The 17,026-nt window shown below is 45.1% G+C and overlaps 1 protein-coding gene across 1 annotated transcript in view; it reads left to right on the forward strand.

The window, feature by feature from the left end:
- NTPCR (nucleoside-triphosphatase, cancer-related) overlaps positions 1-15,037 on the forward strand; it is a 31,184-nt gene extending 16,147 nt beyond the window's left edge. Inside the window, exons 4-5 of the mRNA XM_053607554.1 lie at positions 1,866-2,075; positions 14,433-15,037. Of these exons, the coding sequence (XP_053463529.1) occupies positions 1,866-2,075; positions 14,433-14,501 (279 nt within the window). The 3' untranslated portion in view covers positions 14,502-15,037. The remainder of the gene's footprint in view (positions 1-1,865; positions 2,076-14,432) is intronic.
- The last annotated feature ends 1,989 nt before the right edge of the window (positions 15,038-17,026 follow it).

The raw sequence follows: 17,026 nt of genomic DNA on the forward strand, positions 1-17,026 counted from the left end.
ATGAAATGCGTGAGAAACGGCCGGCTGATTGTTGGTCAGACCTCTCTTGGCCAGTTGCCCTGGACCCCTTTTTGGTCTTTTTCTGCTAACAAGATGAATGGAAAATACTTTATATGTGTGTGATAATTAAGTTGGGAAATAGCATGCCAGTTATATAAAGGTCTGAAAAGACTACCCCAGTGCTTCTCTCCAGTCACGGCTGGAGTGCAGACCCCATGTCTCATTCTGTGTATTCTGAAAGATGTCTCATGTGCGCTCCTGACGCCGTGCAGCTGCCAGTCTTTCTAACACGACTGGGTTCATCCCTGGCTTAGACCCTTTCGGCTGTGGGACAGAATCCTCACCCATCTGTGTACCATTCAGGCTTTTAGGATCTGGCACCACAGTCCATCTATCACTGGCTGCTACTGGTTGGGACGTGCCCTCTACCACCAGCCACACTGTACCATACTTTGCTTTTGCATTTAGAATTTGAGCAGTGTCTACCTTACTTCAGACCTGTCCTCTGGACTGTAATGCTGTCATTATTTAAGGAGTCTAAGAACTGTAGTAAGGAATACTTTGAATAGAAGCTTTACATAAAGTTTTCAGAATAATCATTTATAGAAACACATAGAAAATGTGTCTTTGTATTTGTTGATCAGCATTCATTAAGGTGTTGATTATTTGTTCTATATGTCCTTTTATGGAAGGACCAAAGTCTTGCTTTCTCTTGGAAGGCTTTCTAGACAGGACACGTGTAATACTGCTAAGTTGCTATGTAACTACCTCAAAATTTAGCCACTTAAGACAACAAATACTTGTTATTTTATATAATTTCTGAGGCTCAGGAATCCAGGTACAGCTTAGCTGGGTGGTTCTGGCTCGAGGCGCTCTGGAAGCTACAGGTGGCTGGAGCCCTGGTCATCTGAGGCTGGGCTGGGAAGGCTGTGCTTCTGAGCAAGCTCAGTCCCCCTTGGCTGCTGGCATGAGGCCTCAGTGCCTCGCCATGTGGAACATGTCAGCTGCCTGAGCGTCCTCACATGGCAACTCCCTCCCCCGACCCAATGAGAGGTTCAGGAAAGGGAGCCCCAAGACAGATTCAGCATTCTCACTGATTTCAAAAATGACATAGTTTCATTTCTGCCATGTTGTAGTGGGTACACAGATCAACCCTGGTACTACACGGGAAGAGATGAATGCACCAGGGTGTGAATCCCAGGAGCCCAGGGACCATTAGGGTCTCAGAGGCTGGCTGCCTGTTCCCAGTGGGATTTCCAAAGAAGTGATGGACATGAATCAGAATAAAGTCATTAGAAAGGATATCTGAGATTTAAAGGAATCAGTTGTCCTCACTTTTTTTTCCTTTTAATCAAGATTCCTTTCCTTTTAATTTTCACCGCATTATATCAACTCTTCTAGATCACATTATGGAGTACAGATCGTGGCATCTGTCTGTAGAAGGTGTCTCCGCCCCAGTACACAGGGAATCTCATAAGACTTAAAATTTCTTCTGAAAGAGGCCAGTTTTATTAATAAGGGCTCCTAGGCTTGCTATCTAATTTCTTTTAAACCTGAGGAATTTGGGTCTATTTATATATACTTATTTTCTGGGTATATATAAATATAAAGTTTGGTATAATTGGAATCATTCCGGAAGAATAAAAATTGCAGGAAAAACTCGGTGAGTCTGGGAATTGAATTTTTTGAGTGCTGCAGTCTCCAAGGCAGCTCTTCTAGATTTGTTCTCTAATTATTCTCTCCACTTGGATTTCCAAATTCACTGATTCAGCCTGATATAGTTTGGGAATGCCTGGGGGTGGAGCCCATGGGCCCTGTGATTCATGTGACTTTGGTGTCCCATCCAGTGTGTCTGTCATCCTCAGGCAGGTTCCAGCAGTAGTCCGGGGCCGAGAGTGTGTGTCATCGACGAGGTTGGGAAAATGGAGCTCTTCAGCCAGCCTTTCATCCACGCTGTTCGCCAGACACTGTCCGCCCCAGGGACTGTAATTCTGGGCACAATCCCAGTCCCTAAAGGAAAACCACTGGCCCTTGTGGAAGAAATAAGAAACAGAAGTGACGTGAAGGTGTTTAATGTGAGTACAGCCAGTCCTCTGAATTTGTGAAAATGGAGCTGATGATCTGAAATAGCAGATGGCTCTAAAATATATCTTTGGCTTTGAATTGCCATTTTCCCCCTCCCATGCCAGAATATAGGTGAGTGTGATTTTATAGAAATTTATAGAACTTAAAGTGTACCTCTGCTTGATGCAAAAACATACTGATTTGTGGGGCACCACCAGCAATCTCAGCTGCCTGGGCTGGTTTCTTCCACACCCCCACACCCCTCTCTAGGTGCAGGACATCTCCAGTGTCAGAATCCTTGGGTCTAAGGTGCTTCTTCAAAACATACCTCTTCCCAGATTGGTAGGTCAGGTCAGGATATTGAGGCAAGAAAGAATGGTTTTGTTTTAAAAATTTCCCTTTTAAACTGACCCACGTAAACTTGCAGGGAGAGGAGGCTATGGCTGCGGCTGGAGCCCTGGCCAGTGGAACTGCCCACAGGGATGGAGACGTTCTGTCCGCAGTGTTCAGTATAGTGGCCACAGGCACACGCAACTGTTCATGTTTCAATTAAATAAAATTGGAAATGAGTTTCTGAGTCACACTGGCACATTTCAGGCGCTCAGCAGCCATGTGTGGCTGCCGTGCTGGGTGGTGTAGCTTGTAGGTCTGCTACTCATTGTGAAGTCAGGCAGCCTGGGGCAGCGTGTGACATGTGCACTTGCCCCGACCTGGGAACCCAGCTCTCTGCGGGACGGGCCCTGCTATCTCTGTTTCTAAGCAAGCTGTCAGGGAGCTTTTAGGCACCCTAAAGTTGAGAAGCACTGCTGTAGACCACGTGTGAGAGATGAGGCTTGGGAGCATGTTAAGCAGTGGCAGTGTCTGAGAGTCTGGTGAGGACTCTTGGGGCATTGCTGGCACTTGGCCTAAGTCCTTGTCTGTCTCCTGCCATTGTCTCTCTGCTTCCCTCTCAGTCATATTTTTTCTTGTCCCCTTGACTAGTGTGTATGTCAGTGACAGCAGTGCTCTTAGCTGAGCCCTGTTAATACCCCTGACTCCCACTCTCAGTTTAAAAGCTCCCTGGCCCTGCAGGTGACAAGTGAACAAGTCATGCAGGCAGGGCCACTCTCATTAGGGAAAGTAGAGTGAGTCCCTTTGAGGTCCTTGTTTTAGTCACTGATTAAAATGTCACCATGGCCCCTGACCCTAGTGGGACATCTACATGTTGCCACCAAAGTATCCTGGGTTGTGGCAATAAACAACTGTTAGGGTTAGGCCAGCTGGACTTGGAAAACTATCGGTACATTCTTTATTCATTCAGCATTTAGAAATGTCGATTGAACATCTGTGTGCCAGGCATCCTTCTGAGTCTTGGGGATACTGTGGTAAACAAGACCTACCAAGTCCTTGCCCTCATGGAGCTTACGTTCTAGAGGGAGAGCTCAATACCAAAATCGTAAATAGGCAAATTAAGCAATTTCAGTTACTATAAAGAAATGAGGGCAATATGGTGGGCAGGAGTAGAGAGAGGGATCAGGGAAGACTCTCCCCCGGGAAGTGACATTTAAGCTGAGATCACTGCAAATCAGTCTTCAGTGACAGCCTTAAAAAGTCTATGATCACCTGACTTTAGCATTTATATTGCCTTCTCTGACTCTGACTTTACATCACCCCCACGTTAGAATTTTTGGTTGTGGGGCAATGAGTAGTGAAATTGAGGCAATGAATAGTGGAAAATCATGAGGGAAAATTAAATTTCATTTCAGATAACTTCCTCCTGGAAGACTGGGAAGTGTCTGGTGTTAAACTCCAGGGATTGGCCATCTCTGCAAGCTAATCTAATCTAAGAGTCTTTAAGGAGGGATTGAGGGGAGTTAACTGTTGTCTTAATACCACATTTCCTCCTCTAAGACTGGAAATTATTATCCAGGCAAGGTAATCATTGCTCCTAATGATCTGTAAGGAGAGTGATTAGTTTTGAGTTAATTATGTAAGAGAATGAGGTGAACATACATTGTTATTTTTGTGCTGCTTTGTGGTTTGTGTGGTTCTTTTCCTGTTTTATAAATGAAGTTCATTTTCTCTATCTGCACATTTAAGAGTTGGATTAGATATAGTCTTGGAGCAAGCAGATGTACAAGGGAAGTGGTTCTTTGGTGGGTTTTTGATGGAGGAAATGGGGAAAGAAGGCAGAGTATTCCCGGTAAGAATATAAGATCTGTAAAGGGTGGGAGCAGCCTGCTTTCCTTTGCTGTGGGGTGAGGTTGCACAGTGTGAAGATGGGACCGAGCTCATGATATGGGGAAAGTACCAGCCTACCCTGCAAAGTTAGTAATAGGACCTAGGCTTATGGTTCTTCATAGTGCTGGATGAACAGAGCGTTACTTTTCAAAAAAATACCTGAGACTATAGCCAGTTCTAGACAAGATGGAATAGGCAAACTTCTCCCATTTTTCCTACTAATTGCAGCAGTGGATGTTACTTATAAGCATAAGAAGACCTGAAAGGTGAAGATAAAAAGGCCAACTGGCCAGGAACCTCAGGACCCAAGGAGTAATATGACGGACACAACTGAAAACCACTTGTCATACTAAGAACCAAGAACATCTAAACTTGAATGAGAAAAGACAGTCAACGTATCTCAACAGTAAAGTGAGACAGATGTTGGAATTATAGGGCAAGGATTTTAAAACAGCTATCATTAAAATTCTTTAATGACCAATCATAAACATGCTGAAACAAATGAACAATAGAAAGTCTCATAAAGAATTGGAAAATTATAGCCAAAATATAATAGAATGAAATGAAAATTTTAGAAATATAAAATACAATAGCAAAATTAAAAAGTCATCGAGAGGGTTCATCAGCAGGATAGAGATGACAAAAGAATCTGAACTTGAAGGTAGAACAGTAGAAATTACCCAACAAAGAGCAGACTAAAAAAAAGAAGAAAAAGAAAAGAAGAAAATAAAAGAAGTGAACAGAGCCTCAGATCAGTCAAGATCTACCATTCATGTCATGAAGTGCTATGAGAGGACAGAGTGGAGCTGAAGAAGTGTTTGAAGATATCATGGATACAGTTTCCCCATATTTGGCAAAAGATACAAACCTATAGGTTCAATGAACCCCAAGAAGATAAACTCAAATCCATGCCAAGATATATCATAGTCAAACTTCTGAAAATTAAAGACAAAGTCTTGAAAGCATTGAAAGAAAAACAGCACCTTCTCTGCAGGGTACAAACAGTGTCAGTAAGGGCAGGTTTCTCCTCAGCAGCCGTGAAGACCAGGAGGAAGCGACACGTTTAAGAAAGAACAATGAAATGAATAAAGCCATGGGTCACTACAGTGGGCTTTTCTTCTTTTCTGCAGTTTTTAAAAATGATTGTTTGACAATTGAGGCAAAAATAACATTCTCTCATGTGTTAGAAAAACATGAAAAAAAGAAGAACGCATGGTCCCCGAGGAGGGAAATAAAAGCCCCACACTTCTACAAAGGTAGAAGCTTTGGTACCGCCTGTTCTCTAGTAAGACATCACTAATGCAGTCGGCTATGGAATGTTTGCATTCACCTGTCCAGTAATGTTCAGCACCCACTATGTGCCAGGTGCTGCTGTTCCCTGGAGGGCAGGCAGTGAGCAGAACTCCATGCTGTCATGGTGTGGGAGGAAACCTGCTAAAAAGCCCACATGTAATGTGGTGACACAGTGCTGTGGGAAGAGGAAAGAAGGGTAGGGTGGGCATGGCCAGGGCTGACTGTGGGAGGGGCTGTGTTGCACAGGATGGTGGGGGAAGGTCTCTCTGATCCATTGGAACACAAGCCTAAAGGAAATAAGAGTATAAGCCCAGTGGGTAACTGGGAGAAGAGCAACGTTTAGTCCATGTGATGCTGCTATAACAGAGTACCAATGACGAGGTAATTTCTAAGGAACTTAGGTTTATTTCTTCCAGTTTGGAGGCTGAGAAGTGCAAGGTTGAGGGCCTGCATCTGGCAAGGGCCTTCTTACTGCACCATTCCATGGCAGCAGACAGACGCAGGACAGCGCAATGAGAGAGAGGGACGGAGGGGCCTGAGCTCATCCTTTCCCGGAGTCCACTCCTGCAGTAACTGACCCACACTTGCCATAACAGTGGAATCCATCTCTGAGGGCGGAGTCCTCATGACCTAATCACCCCCTAAACATCTCACCTCTTGACACTGTTGTATCGGGGGCTAAGTTTTCAACACATGGACTTTGGAGGACACATTCAAACCATAGCAAGTGACTTAACTATTTCTTCAATAATTTGTTTTTAAGAACTCTAAGATGACATGATCATTGTGTCCCATTGAGTTTTTATGAGAATATGTCATTGATTTTGCTGCCTTTTAGTTATGTCATAAAATCATGATGTTTTGGCCATTTTGGATCTTTTTGAAGCAGGCAGCCACATAGTGTGATTAAGCCTGGGATTTAGAACATGAGAGTCACATGTTCTTGACAGTCGTGTGGACGTTACCTGGTTTTGCAGGCTGTTTGCATGCAATGTGCAACCTCACTGTCTCCTGACTTGGTTAGTATGGTCATCTCACCAAGAGTTGGGTGCTGCCCTCTAGGCCGTTGACTTGTGTAATGCAAAGTCAGAGTTGGGACTTCATTTGCCCTTCTAGATTAGAGGTAAGTATGAGAAGCTAATCGTAAAGTTCAAATGGAAATGCAAAGGACTCAGCCAAAACAATCTTGAAAAAGAGCAGTGTTGGAGGGCTCACTCTTCCTGGTGTTAAAAGCTGCAGTAACTGAGACGATGTAGTACTGGCTTAAGGGCAGACATATATAGACCAATAAGATAAGATTCGAAGTCCAAAAATAAACATTACTTCTATGATCAGTTGATTTTCCAGAAGAGTGCCAGGAGCTATTCTTTCCTAATGGGGAAAGAATAGTTTTTTAAACAAATGGCTGCTAGAACAACTTGATATTTACATGCAAAAGAATGAGGGTGAACCCTTAGCCTCACACCATATATAAAAATTAACTCAAAATGGATCTTAGACCTAATTGAAAGAGCTAAAACTATAAAACTCGTAGAGGAAAATATAGGAGGAAATCTTTTTGTACGTGGGTTAGGCAAAGCCTTGCAAGTTGTCACTTGCAACTTCCAAAGCACAAGTGACAAAACAAAAAAATAGATAAACTGAACTTCATCAAAATTAAAAACTTTTGTGTTTTAAAGGACCTCATTAAGAAAGTAGAAAGGTAGCTCACAGAGTGGGAGAAAATATTTACAAATCATATATCTGAATAGGACTTGTATCCTAGAATGTATAGAGAACTTTAACAAGTCTATGATAAAAAGACAGAGCAATTAAAAAAATGGCCAAAGGATCTGAATAGATATTTCTCCAAAGAAGGCATACAAATGGCCAATAAGCACATTAAAAGGTGTATAACATCATTGATTTTTAAGGCAATGCAAATCAGACCACATGAGATACCACTTTACACCAATTAGGATGGCTGCAGAAAAATTAAAGAAATGGAAAATAACATGCTGGTGAGGATGTGGAGAAATTGAAACCTCATGCACTGCTGGAGTAATGTCAATGATGCAGTGATTATGGAAAACAGCAGTTTCTCAAAAGGTTAAACATGAGTTACTGTAGTAAAGCAGCATCTCTACTCATAGGTACACACTCAAAAGAATTCAAAACATGTGTTCACACAAAATCTTATGAGTGAATGTTCATAGCATTATTCATAATAGCCAAAATGTGGGAACAACCCAAATGTCCATCAGCAGATGAGTGGATAAACAAAATGTGTATGCACACAATGGATTAAGGAATGTGGGACCCATGCATGTTATGACATGGATGAATTAGTGTCACGTGCTACGTGAAAAAGGTTACAAAAGATGATGACTGATTGTATAATTTCATTTATATAAAATGTCTGGAAGGGGCATATTTATAGAGACAAAAAACACAGTAGTGGTTGCCAGAGGCTTGGGGGAGCGGGAGAAAAAGGAGTGATGCAAAAGGGTGGTTTCTTTTTTGGGTGATGAAAATGATCTCAGTGGTAATGGTTGCAAACTCTGGATACACTAAACACCATTGAATTTTCTACCCTTATGAGGGTGAATTTTATAGTATATGAATTATATCTCAATAAACCTGTTGCACAGACACAGAGTCAGTAGACGAACCCAAGTGAAGAATCCACTGTACAGTCTCCCTTCTCTGGCAGTTGCTTACGGGGTGGAGTGGGGGGTGGGGCGGTCAGTCCTGGTTTTGTGGTTGTATATTGTTTATGTGGGGAGCTGGAGTTTCGCTGTTTATGACTTTTCATAGTAGACCCTCATCTACCTGTCCTTGGCACTTTTCCCACGTCAGCACTCTTGGACCCGCAGTTCTTGACACTTACTGGCTGTGATGAGGTGTGGTCTCTTTTCCAGGAAAAGCCGCATGGTGTTTTCTTTTCTAAGTGTTTTCATAGTGAAGTTAGTGAACAGGTATTTGTGTTTGGTGGTGATTAAGGTATGCGTGACTGAAAATGTAGACTATCTGGTAGTTCTGTACATCATGTATGTTAAGCAATGACTTTTTTTTTAAAAGAAGACCAAAAAAAGAATTTATTTTAAATATCAATAAACTTGTTACATTTTTTTTTATTAAATCATAGCTGTGTACATTAATGCAATCATGGGGCACCATACATGGCAATGACTTTTTTTTTTATTATGATACAGACACCAGTTTGGCAAAGAGGCAATATTATTTGTTGGTAGATGATGTAGAGGACTGATAATGTCAGATATTGGAGGAAAGGAGGACATATTCACTAGTTCAGAAAGTGAACAAGAAGAATTCATGGAGGTGGAATGGAAAGTCATTTGTTCTGAGGAAGATAGTGAAAGAGAAGAAGAAGATGCTGATGATCACGGAGAAAAAGAAGTGCAAAATATGGAGCCCAAGGGAAAAAGACCACATCCAGTTCAAAAATAGAGCAGCTTAGGGCTGCGATGACGGCGCCCTCAGGAATCGTTTGGAACTCAGAGCTGATAAGGAATTGGGAGACGATAGTCCGCTAATATTCTGAGGACTCAGCCAGGAGTATGATTGGGAATAGACCCCGGATCTCCCATGGATGCTTTCCACTGATTTAATAATGAAACTGTAGATATAATTATCAAGTTTACAAACCAGAAACTACATCTAGTCAAAGAGTTATGTAAAGACATACTCATGTAAAATTCTCGTGATTTTGTAAAAGAAGAAACACCAAGACTAATTAGAATTCTCCTGAATTGTGTTGTGTACTGAGATCTTTTCAGTGAGGAGAATTTGCCAGTTCGCTGTGCTGTGTTTGCAAATCCACTGAAAGGTCTACGTTTTGATGATGCTGGAGCACGTGGAGCTCCCAGACAGCGTAAGTTTGTTCCAGTTTGAGACCACTGGAATATGGCTATCCATAAGCTCTCACTTTACTGTAATCTTCACGAGCCTGTCACTCAGTTGGTGAGTCTGTCACTCCAATTCCTGACACTGAGGAATTGGTGTTTTTCCACCAGCTTTGTCCATACAAACTTTATGGACCAACTAAACCTGGGAAGTATGGAATTGTAGTGAATCTTCTGTGCGATTCTTTTACAAACTACTGTTTTGCAGCAGATCACATGCAGAAAATTCAGAGAACCTTCCAAGAAATTATAATAGTGCCTCCAAGATTGTAAAGGACTGGTTCAGAACTGTCATTTGGACCAGTCCAGAAGAAATATTACCATGGATAGAAAGTTTACCTCCATTGCCCTGGGTTTCAACTTGCTTCAAAAGAATATAACCACAGTTGGTGTTGTTCACAGGGATAAAAAGGATTTGCCTCTAGAACTCAGGCCAGCATCAATGAGAAACTCTCCATCTGGTACACTACGATCTTCCTTCTCTCCATATGTGACATCAGTAAGTTACGTTCCAAAGACTGGAAAGGTAGTTACAGTACTTTGCACACAGTATGAAGGTACGAAGGTGACCGATAACAAGCCTGAAGTGATCCCCGTTTATGTGCTACTAAAGCAAGTGTTGATGCACTTGATAAGCAGGTGAGAACATATTGCTGAGGAACTTGGCCTTGGCCCTGGCAGGGTTCTCATATCATTGGCTTTGCAGCATAGAATTTGTATGTGATTTTTCGGAAACAAATAGCCACTAGTCACAACTTCATCTGGAGAAACCACTGGAAAGAAAATAGTGTTTGAAAGATCTGGCATGACAGCTCTGTGAAGAAAAGAAAAGAAGGGGCACCCAAAATGTGCACGGTCTCCACCAAAAATATACAACAGCAACAAATCTCTGTGGACACAGTGCACTCAAGGACAAAGCGCAGTGACGAGAGGAGCAGTTCATACTGAACCAAAAGGAAGAGTGATGAGACAAGCATCAGAAAGGAGGGTCGCTGCTGCCCTTGTCACCCTGGGAGAGACCGGAAACATGCAGTGAGTGCAGCTAATACCTCCGTCCCAGCCACACACCAAAAGAAGGAAATACAATAAAAAGAAGATGTAGGGAGTGTGCAGCCACACATCAGGAAAAAGTAAGATGAAAAGAACATGTAGGGAATGTGAGTTAAGTGTTTTTGGTTACCTGTACAATGATATGTAAAAGATGTAGGTTTTTGGCAAAATTATCGTACTGTTTATTCTGGGGTCAGTGACTGACCTCTCCCCCCATTGGTCTTCACTGGGTGCTGAATTGGCATCGGTATGGACTGCTGGGAAAGCTTTATATTACTACTTCAATATTGACATATGGTCTTTTTCAAAACATGGGCCCTGGGTTTTTGAAAACCCCATTGGCAAAATAATTCTTGTCTTAAAAACTTTAATCTTGCAGAAAAAATAAAATTAGAAGATGTGGCCTCATAACTGATCCTATTTTTAGATTTACTATTATGAAATAAAACATGAAACAAGACTGGCAGTAACTTTTGATATGTATAAACTTCCTAAGCTTTTGTAATCCCTTGCTCGTTAGAAATTTTCAGGGTCCATGTCACACAGTGTTAAGGAACTGCATGTGGTTTGGTTTGCCTTCTTGCACACAGTTATATACTAAGAGGCAATTCCCCCGGCCTGTGTCCTCCATCTACATTCCATAGTCTGGGGCTGTTGGATGCTCAAGTTGTCGACTGTGGACTCCTGGGCCCTTCTGTGGTGGATGGGTGCCGAAGGTAGTCAGACATCCCCAGGGGAGTTGGGTGCTGAAGGTGGTCAGGCCTCCACGGGGGACCTGGGTGCCAAAGGTGGTCAGACCTCCACAGGGGACCTGGGTTCCAAAGGTGGTCAGACCTCCACCGGGGACCTGGATGCCGAAGGTGGTCAGACCTCCACGGGGGACTTGGGTGCCGAAGGTGGTCAGGCCTTCATGGGGGACCTGGATGCTGAAGCTGGTCAGACCTCCACGGGGGACCTGGATGCTGAAGCTGGTCAGACCTCCACGGGGGACCTGGATGCTGAAGCTGGTCAGACTTCCACGGGGGACCTGGATGCTGAAGGTGGTCAGACCTCCACGGGGGACTTGGATGTCGAAGGTGGTCAGGCTTCCACGGGGGACCTGGATGCTGAAGGTGGTCAGACCTCCACGGGGGACTTGGATGTCAAAGGTGGTCAGGCTTCCACAGGGGACCTGGATGCCAAAGGTGGTCAGACCTCCATGGGGGACTTGGATGTGGAAGGTGGTCAGACCTATAACATCTTTTCCTTTTTCTGTTGTTGCCTCCCAATTTCTTCCTTCTAAAAAGACTTTTTGTAACCATAATTCTAGTGGTTATATAAAAAGTAGAGTAGATTTTCACAAAAGAGAAAAATCCCCGAGGTTGGCTGACAATGCAGTTTTTCTTGTTGCCTTTGAGGGTGTCTTCCAGGTATAGGGAACATCATCCCTGAACACTGTGGACAGCTTCATGTTACCCTCGTATTCCATGGTGTTCAGAAATAATCTTAGGGAGGGGGTTATATCAAAGCGTTAATGTTACGTTTACATTCTGCTCATTGTAAAGTCATTTGTCCGTTTTTATGGGGCACGTCACTCGTGTGTTTGCAGGTGAGCAGCACGGGAGCTGTGCAGGGCATGACTGGCTGCAGCTTCTTTTCAGACTCAGATGGAGCAATGCGTGTCACCACTGAGGCAGAGGTGTCCTGAGGGAGTGTGCAGGGCTTGCTGCTGGGCCTCGTTTTCTCTGACCATTGCGAAGTTCTAGGTCATTCTTCTATCGGGACAGCGTCCCCCACCCCCGTACCCTCCTCCTCTCATAGCTCTAGATCTCATCCCTTTTCCTTCACATTTGTAAAGCCATGAAGTGTTCAGGGGTGAGGCAGTCACACCCCTAGACTCCAGATCACAGTGTAGCAACACAGAACAGAGTTGGGTGGAGGCCCCAGAGCCTATGGCCTTCCAGTGAACTCAGGGCAGAATCGAGGGTCCCAGTGGCCTGGGTGTGCCTCCAGTCCCATCTTTACACTACTGTGAGGCCACCGGGAGGCGCCCCAGCACCCCCACATAGGTGACGTCCCTGCATGCACCCACCTGCCACCCTCTTTCCTCCATAGCAGGCGGATTCCTTGATTGCAGACAACAGGAAGTGGACTCAGGCTAATGTAAACAAAAACAGGAATGGAAGCCTTCTTGGTTATAGAGGTCTCTTTTCCAGTAAAAGTGTCTAGGAACAGGAGAGCTAACCCCTGGACATTTCCCTGGTAATCTGCGGGTAATGTAGACACTGGTAATCTAGACACTCTTACTGGAAGCGTGAGTGGATGCTGGGGAACCAAACATGACAACGTCCCCTGTGCATCTCCTGGACATGTGTGAGCACCTGCTGTGTGCAGGCCCTCTGCTAGACACAGGCTGGGAGCCTGCAGTGGGCCTGGGCCTTCCCTCGGATCACACACACAGATCCCCCAGATGCACTCCTTCCTCCCTGGGTTCTCTGCTCAGGTCTTTATCTGTGCCCTTCTCCGTCATTCACGTGTCAGAATTACATCTAGGCCTAACCACCTGCCTGTCATTTCCTGCCCCTTGACTCCACCCCACTCCCATCCCACCCAACCTCCCCTCCAGATTCGCCGGCCTGGATTCCTTAACAGTCATGGCCTGTGGTTGATGCCCATCCCTCTGTCCTGGTCTGTGAGCTCCATGAGGTCCTTGACTGGGTGCTTCTGACTGTGGTGCCTTACCCAGATCCTGATCAAGCCCCTAGCCCCGCCTAGTGTGTCTTTTTTTTTTTTTTTTTTTTGTAGAGACAGAGTTTCATCCTACGGCCCTCGGTAGAGTGCCGTGGCCTCACACAGCTCACAGCAACCTCCAACTCCTGGGCTTAGGCGATTCTCTTGCCTCAGCCTCCCGAGTAGCTGGGACTACAGGCGCCCGCCACAACGCCCGGCTATGTTTTGGTTGCAGTTTGGCCAGGGCTGGGTTTGAACCCGCCACCCTCGGCATATGGGGCCGGCGCCCTACCTAATGAGTCACAGGTGCCGCCCTTTGTGGTTTTTCTATTTTTGGCCGGGGCTGGGTTTGAACCCGCCACCTCCGGCATATGGGACCAGCGCCCTACTCCTTGAGCCACAGGCGCCACCCATCCCGCCTAGTGTGTCTTGAGTGGAGGATGTTATGGGGCCGAGCAGGAAGGCTCAGTGGTGGGAGAAAAGACGGCTTCGCCCTCGCCCTGGCACTCTTGGAACTGTGGGTATAGTGAGAGAAAGAACAGCAAGAAGCAGATCATCAAGTAAATCTTGGAGTACGTCTGTCACTTTGGTTTGATTTTACAACGCTATGGTAGGATGCAGCCTGGCCCCAGGAGGCTGGTGGCAGTGGGCACCATGGCCCCTTCATGTCTCTTGGCTGCACATCCTCGTTTTCCAAATGCACAGCGAGCTGAGGTCAGAGGCTTTTGCTGCACTCAGGACTCAGGTTCTCTAAGTTCACAGAGAGACAGTAGATTACTGAGCATCCCAGACTCCAGTGGTCCCCTGCTGGATGCCACGCTCTTCTGGGCCTGTCGGGGTCTTGGGTTCTCCTCCTTGACCCAGGCGGTTGCTTCCTCTTGGTCAGGTCGTGCTCAGAGGCCTGTTCCATCCTGCACTCCCACTGTCCGTCTCGGGGTGCAGTTCACGGCTCCTCCCCTGGTTGAAATCTAACTACCACCCAAACACACTTTCCTTTCCCTGCTGTCACTTTAACTCAGTGAAACCTGTCCTATTTTGAGGGTTCCTAAAGAACTGGGCTTGCTCCCTGGGTCACAAAGCATACCTCACCCTCTCCTGGCCTTCCAGGCTTTTCCTTTAGAAAATCACTCATCACGGGGTTGCAGAAAATGCAAGGAGCTCTGACACCTGCCCTCTGGCTTCTTCCTACAGGTCACCAAGGAGAACAGAAACCACCTTCTGCAGGACATTGTGATGAGTGTGCAGAGCGGCGGGAAGTGAAGACGGTGTGTGTTCCTGCTGCCTGTGCGTGAACGAGGGCCCCGTGCAAGGGGAGCCGGTCCAGGCGTTAATGCCTTTGGGGTTCTGAAAACTTGTGGGCTTTTCCACAGAAAGCTTGACAGCTGTTTCCCATAAAATGTTTAGAAGATCAAACTAGCCCTAATGCTGGATTGGCTACAAGATTACCATCCATTGTGGCATATTTATGCTAAAGATTTCTGTTTATTTCCTCTTGCAGTCTTGCACATGATTGGGGTAAATTCTGAGATGAGAAATGGTTTTGAGAATATTAGATGGAATTTGCCCCTACTGAAGTTTATAAATGCGTTAGACGCATTCACTGCCTAATCAGTTCTGCATGTCATGAAAATTAATCCCTCTCCAGGGGCAGCTTCAGTGTTGTGCAACTTGAAGTGATAAGTTATTTGATTTTTTAAAAAATTGTTATTTCAAAGAAAACCATTTCATGTTTTTTTGCCTCGATCTCACATCTCTTATTTTTTGCTTATCGATAATAAATACAAAGAAATTCCTGATGGCTTCGGATGCGAGTCCTTGTGCAGGAGAAACACACCGTCTGGGAAATTGATGCCGTCTCCTGTGCAGCAGCCAGACGGCTCAAGTTCTGGCCTCGGGGGGACGTGAGGGCACTGCTTCGGCTGAGTTAACTGGGCACATTTTTAAAGCTTTCTCTGCCTAGTTTCTTTTTTAGGAAAAGGGGGAAATGACCAGCATCTAAGGAGAATGATGCCACACCTTGGAAGGCAATTGCCAGCTCTTCCACACGGCACTGTGGGCAGTGCCCAGTGCCGAGGGCTGGGTTTATTAGGAATAATGGTGTAGTAGAAAAGGCCACAGAAGCTCTAGAATTTATAAAAGATAACTTCTCTTCAAGTGGTTGATATTTGAGTGATAAACAGCCCATTATTTTTAGGTCATTTTTCATGAAGATCTATTAATCTCTAGGAATTTTTTAGCGTTAGCATAAATGGTGGCATGCCCTCTCTGAACTGTGGACAAGTCGCACGTGTGGGTGCGGCACCCCGCGAGCTGGGTACTCGGGTGCAGACGAGGAGTGCGGCCCAGCACTGGCTCTTACATCAGCCTGTCTCTCTTCAGCACTTTCTTCCAGGGTAGCTTTCTGAAGCTTGACCTGATTTTGCCAAGCTTTGGAGGGACCATGACAGGAAGGCCTAATATATTATGAACTAATCCATCAAAAAGGGTGACTTGCCTGGTAGGAGGAAGTGGGCACTTCCTTCCACTGTCCCTGTCCTGGCTGGGCCAAGGGATGAACTCGGGACACCTTTCCATCACCCCCAGCCTTGTCCCAGTTTAGGCGTTATCATTTTTAGTGTATCGTGTGTCCCCAGACCTCAGAACTGACGTTTGGCTGTGATAAACTATAGCTGCTTTGAATCCCCAAAACATGAGCATCTCCTGAGGCAGGGTCCTTCTGTGATTTCTGTGCTAGTGAGAATGGCCTGGGAGCATGTGTGAAGACATCAGGTGCAATCCTGCATCATAAGCAGCGCAATCTAATGGAGAAGAGTTCACAAATAACCAGAACTCAGGCCCAAATGTGCACAGCCTGTAGCAGCAGTGTTGTGCTAAGGTTCAAAGGAAGAACAGATGCCACGGGGAATACCATGCGTGGCGGTCCGTCCACTCCTTAACCAGAGCCAGGACGAGAGGAGCAGAGCTGAGCCTCTGCCTCCCTGTCTGGCACGGCTGAGCTGAGGAGCTCACGGGGGTGGCGGGGGCAGGCTGAGTTCAGGGGTTCTCTTATACCTGAATTTGAAATCCTAACTATTCAGACAAATCAAGATACCTAACATGGTTGGATATGAGTCCTGACATAAGGGGTTCACTTTAAAGTGAGTATTGCTCATGTGAAGAATTTGAACTGAAATAGCAAAGTTGCACGAGATGAAGCAGAACTGATTTAGAGAATTATTTGTTCTTTTCTCCATTAGCAGATAATTTGGGAAATTAACCAGCTACTTAACAATAGTTTTAAAAAGTATCTTACCTCTGAATGGGAATAAGCAGATGCAGGGAGACAGACACATCTTTAAAATTTAGGTGATCATCCCTCTGATTATCATGGCCGATGGGCAGGTTGGGATTCCCAGTCCCCACTCTTCACGGGGGCCGGACAATGGTGGCCTAGAAAATGTGAAGGGCCTTGTCTCTCTTCCTGTCCAGCTTCTATGGGTGTTCACAGAAGGTTGTGTCTGAGAGGATTGCACCTGTGAGTACCAATGGCAGATACTTGTGTAGCATTGTGACTTAGGACCAAACAGTTCTGGGGAGGAGGAGGAGGTGTCAGAGGAAAGGGCGAAGTGAACGGGCATTGCATTGCGCATTTTTAGGCAAAAAGAAGTTGAAGCATCAAATGATTTTAGAAAACTACTTGTGAGGCACAGATGGTTTCTATGCACAGTGCAGAATTTAGAATCAATAATGCCAAATTAGCCACATGATATATATAAAACCAAGTGCTACAGTTTTTACATTATTGT

This window comes from Nycticebus coucang, chromosome 10, assembly GCF_027406575.1.
Source record: "Nycticebus coucang isolate mNycCou1 chromosome 10, mNycCou1.pri, whole genome shotgun sequence".
NCBI lineage: Eukaryota > Metazoa > Chordata > Mammalia > Primates > Lorisidae > Nycticebus > Nycticebus coucang.